The sequence below is a fragment of the Opisthorchis viverrini genome (assembly GCF_000715545.1).
Source record: "Opisthorchis viverrini unplaced genomic scaffold opera_v5_74, whole genome shotgun sequence".
In the NCBI taxonomy this organism is placed as follows: Eukaryota; Metazoa; Platyhelminthes; class Trematoda; order Opisthorchiida; family Opisthorchiidae; genus Opisthorchis; species Opisthorchis viverrini.
The window spans coordinates 521,611-525,700 of record NW_008751731.1 but is presented as its reverse complement, the minus strand read 5'-3'; the positions used below and the strand labels follow the sequence as shown (position 1 = coordinate 525,700).

The 4,090-nt window shown below is 45.2% G+C and overlaps 1 protein-coding gene across 1 annotated transcript in view; it reads right to left on the bottom strand.

Moving 5' to 3' along the window:
- Nucleotides 1-226: 226 nt before the first annotated feature.
- The window catches only part of T265_04504 (hypothetical protein), a gene marked incomplete at both ends in the record, with an annotated part of 11,032 nt that continues 7,168 nt past the window's right edge, over nucleotides 227-4,090 (bottom strand). The window contains 2 exons of the mRNA XM_009169259.1: nucleotides 227-679; nucleotides 1,569-1,644. Coding sequence (XP_009167523.1) covers nucleotides 615-679; nucleotides 1,569-1,644 — 141 coding nt within the window. The remainder of the gene's footprint in view (nucleotides 680-1,568; nucleotides 1,645-4,090) is intronic.

The following is a 4,090-nucleotide window of genomic DNA, read 5'->3' as shown; positions in this document are numbered from 1 at the left end:
CCCGTCTTTGGAACCTTTTGCCGCCCTCTATCTGGTCCAACTTATGTAACCTCAAATCATTCGAAAGTCGAGTTAACTCCACCTCAACCCCTTGTGAAGCTTATTTTAAACCATGAAGGTTTTTGTGTTGCTCTTCATCATTCATTACGGAAGACTTCATGACCATAGGCTCTCCTCTCCTCTGTGTACTGAGAATCAAAAGCACCTTGTCAATTTCAACATCAATCTGTAGCTCTCGTGGGTTATCTGAATTTGGAAGCGAACACAACACCATACAAAAGGGTTACGGAGAGCTACCAAATGCCGGAAATGCGTTCCAGCACGGGCCAACTGTCATAATAAGTGCAAATTTTCAACTTAAGCGAGACCCAGTCAAACAACTGCAAAACGCTGCTGACGGATCCGGGTTTCCTTGTGTAGGAACAAGTCAGTAAAATTAATCGACGTCACAAGATAAAATAAGTACATATGCAGGTGGACCACCCACAAAAGCAACAGAAACTCAGGAAACTGTTAGAAATTTTATTAGTCACACTGTGGGGAGGCGGTCGTCGCCTGTGGGTTTGGGGACGTGCTCGAACTGGCTCTACGCTACACGGTCTGAAACGTGAGGCTTACAGTCGAAGCCACCAGGTCTTGTCACGCAGACGGTTGTAGTCGAGCATCGTCTCGATTGGACCTGTACAAAAAGGAAGAAATAAAAAATAAGAGCCTAATCAGCAGTAGATTCCGTAGAAAAATGACCACGGCATCAATAGATCCAAACGAACATCAACAATCAATAATGCACCACGAGCATAGTTGTAGCATCCTGTCCAGAAAGAACCACAGTCGTAGATGGTACGAGAGGACTCATTTACCGGAAAGCTCTTAGGGCTACACAGGAGCATTTGAATGAAGCGCACTGCACACAGTCGCCTCTGTTTAGAATCGAGCATGGGAGGTGAAGGTCAATGGTCAACGCTAGTCGGCGGGGACTAAACAAAAACAATGATCATCATCATCATCATCGACAGCATGACATCAGTGTTCAACACCGATGCTTCACTGCCGTACAACCACACACAATGAGCCGCGAAAAGTCCCCGAAACGGAACAATTGGCGACGAGTTGCGGGTAGAAAGATGCAGATCCGCACGCGATTGTCTGACGAAAAGTTACAAGCAGTGGCCTTTACGGGGACATCAGAATCGACAGCCATCTACGACTCTCCCTCTCCCGTGACCGGGAAAGAAGTTCACATTTCGACGCGTACAAGTGAGATTCTAGTGTGGCGCGAGAAATGGGACCATAACCTCTGATTCGCTTCTTTGATAAATTCACTCACGAGTGCGCTTGTACGAAAGGAAGAACCACTAGACGGAGCAATGAATGGTTCTTATCCATCCCGTTTGGCAATATCAAAAACTGACCTGCAACATTATGCGTTTAAGTGCATCATCAATATCACCACTGAGAATCACACTACTTTTGAGTGCATCTACACAAATTACGAAAACAAAGGATGAAGCAATGAATTCAAAAATAGTTTGCTAGTGGAGTACACAAATGACGTTCACTCAACTTACCCAAAGAGGCCACAGCTGGGCATCGGTCATAGAAGTAGCTCATACACACATCTTTAACGTTTGTGACGGTCAGACCCTGTGTAAGATCAACAAAAACACTGAATGTAAACTTTCGGGCGCATAAAAAAACGAAGAAGAAATAAAAAAAATATGGAGAGAAGTGAGCACTGGCAGTGCTTGCAAGGACGTAAAAATCTTCTCTGTGGTCTAGGTACTGCAAACAAGGTATTCAGCTTGAGGCACATGGGTTGATCTGTGGCTGGTTTGCTCAAGCCAAGAAATCAGTGACCAAATCATTCGGCTGTAGCACCCTTTCGGTGCCAAGCTGCCATGCCACACGGAGAAGGCACGAGGGCTGGGATACTGCCAGGTTGCCCAAGCCTAGACAGGGAAAGTCGAGAGGCAGAGGTCGGGTTCGAACCGCGGACCTTCCGGGCAGTAAATTCGTGCTCTAACCACTTGGCCCATCTCGTCCCCTCTACAGATGAGATGAGATAGTGACCAAGATACCGGGATTGGGTTCAAAGTAATGGTAATATTAACCCGAGGAGTTTCTAGCTCATCAACTGGATGAATCGAAATACAGAGAGAAAATAACGTCCGACACGCTCAGTTGCCTGTAGTGCATTAATCATGTGAATTAAATTTCCAGCAGATCAACGCGGTAACATTCCACACCAAAATATGTCCAACAGAATGGCTGAAAAACACGAAAGTGTGCTATATCTCCAACAGCTGTGTGAGACAAATCCCCACCGTTTTTCTTACCTTTTCACTGAAGGCCCGCTTCGACTTTGTTACGGTTATCCATGGGTATTCTTAAACTGTACTCCTTACGGTAAGCTTAAGTGGGCCCACCATGTTTATGATGAAAAATCGAGAAGTATGATTCTTCCCTACCCTCGTGAATGCGCATCTAAAGTGCTGGCGAGGAAAGTGCACACAACTCATCGGTTCTGTCAAGTTTAAAGTGACCTTCACGTCAAAAGCGTAAACGGATAAGTGGTCAGCAAAGCTTCACCACTTTTCGAGGCCATACGCATTATGGTAATGTTTCGCAATAAGACACCATATGACAGTGAAATGCGTTTGACAACTCTGTCTAAGCAATCCATCTCGCAACCTGGAAGTTGATGGTTGCTTGTTTGTCGTGCTTGCTTACGCCCCTAACCGACTGTAGCTCTGATACCAAAATGCAATTTTTATGGTGCCTTGAGTGCCCTGTGGCCGCGGGCTAAATGCTCATGTGGTTGCAAAAGATCCGAATGCACAAGTGGGCAGGTCTAGCGTTTCTGTCACTCAATTGGGTGGCCGACTTGGATGAGACTCGGTAAGTACTGACACTGGCGAACGACTGCTTCAAGTGTGTGCTGAACGCCGACTTTTTTCATTGCAGCGCTAGCTTCCAGAATAAGCAAAGTCGTCTGGTCACATTGTGTCCTCAAACAGCGTGCCAAATACGAACCCAAATCGATCACATCACCATCAGTTACCGACGGCGCGGATCAAGAACCGGTCATTTTGAAACACGTGTATTTTAACCATGTGTGCATCATGATACGCTTTCCTCATCGTTGCCGTGGGCTACGTAAAAAGCTGACAGCTCGCTTAGCAAACTTCAGGATGACAGGTATCGAAATTAGAAGTTCGATAGAATAGTCCTCTAGACTCTTCCAATTGTTGTACCATCGGATGTCAATTCGTTTTGAAACGAGGTCGTCATATCTTTGCGCAGTGTCTTAGATTTTGCCTGTAGCACGACGCTACCAGGTCCGATCAAGCAGTGAATATCATACAGAACGCTGGATTGCAGTATGTTCAAAGTTGACAGGAATAGTTCTGTGCTCAATCGGACCCCGTAGAGCCGTGTCACACGCAAAATCCACGACATTGCGCAAATATTTGACGATCTCGTTTCAGAACGAAGAGCCACTTTCAATATTCTATTTTGAATAAAACGTGCGGAATGACCATTGTCGAATGAAAAAACGGTCACGCAGACTAAAGGCGAATATCAAATGAATGTGGCTCACAGCGAAATATGATTAGTGACAAATGTATGTATGTATGGCCGTGACAGGCGCATTCATGAAGGCGCAAAGTAGTTGGAGCGCCAACTTACTGAGCGCAAGGTCCGTGGTTCGAACCCGACCTCTGTTTCTGTCTAGGCTTGGGCAACTTGGTAGTATCCCAGGCCTCGCACTTCCTTCGGGTGGCATGGCAGCTATGCTGAAAGACTGAACCAACAGGATTTAATTGCCTGTTTTCGAAATTCGTCATTTCCAGAACTCCCGTTTTTACGTTCTTCATTATCAACCGAACACACAGAAATAAGTAACAGTAACAGTTCAAACTGGTATATTAAAAGGATACCCTTATCTTTCACAAACAATAACAGCTCGCCATAACAGTTTTGTTTTACCGCTAATACTCATCATCATCATCAATGACAGCAACATCAGTATTGACACTGATGCTTCACTGCCGTACAACCATAAAGTTCGTTTAATTATATATATATA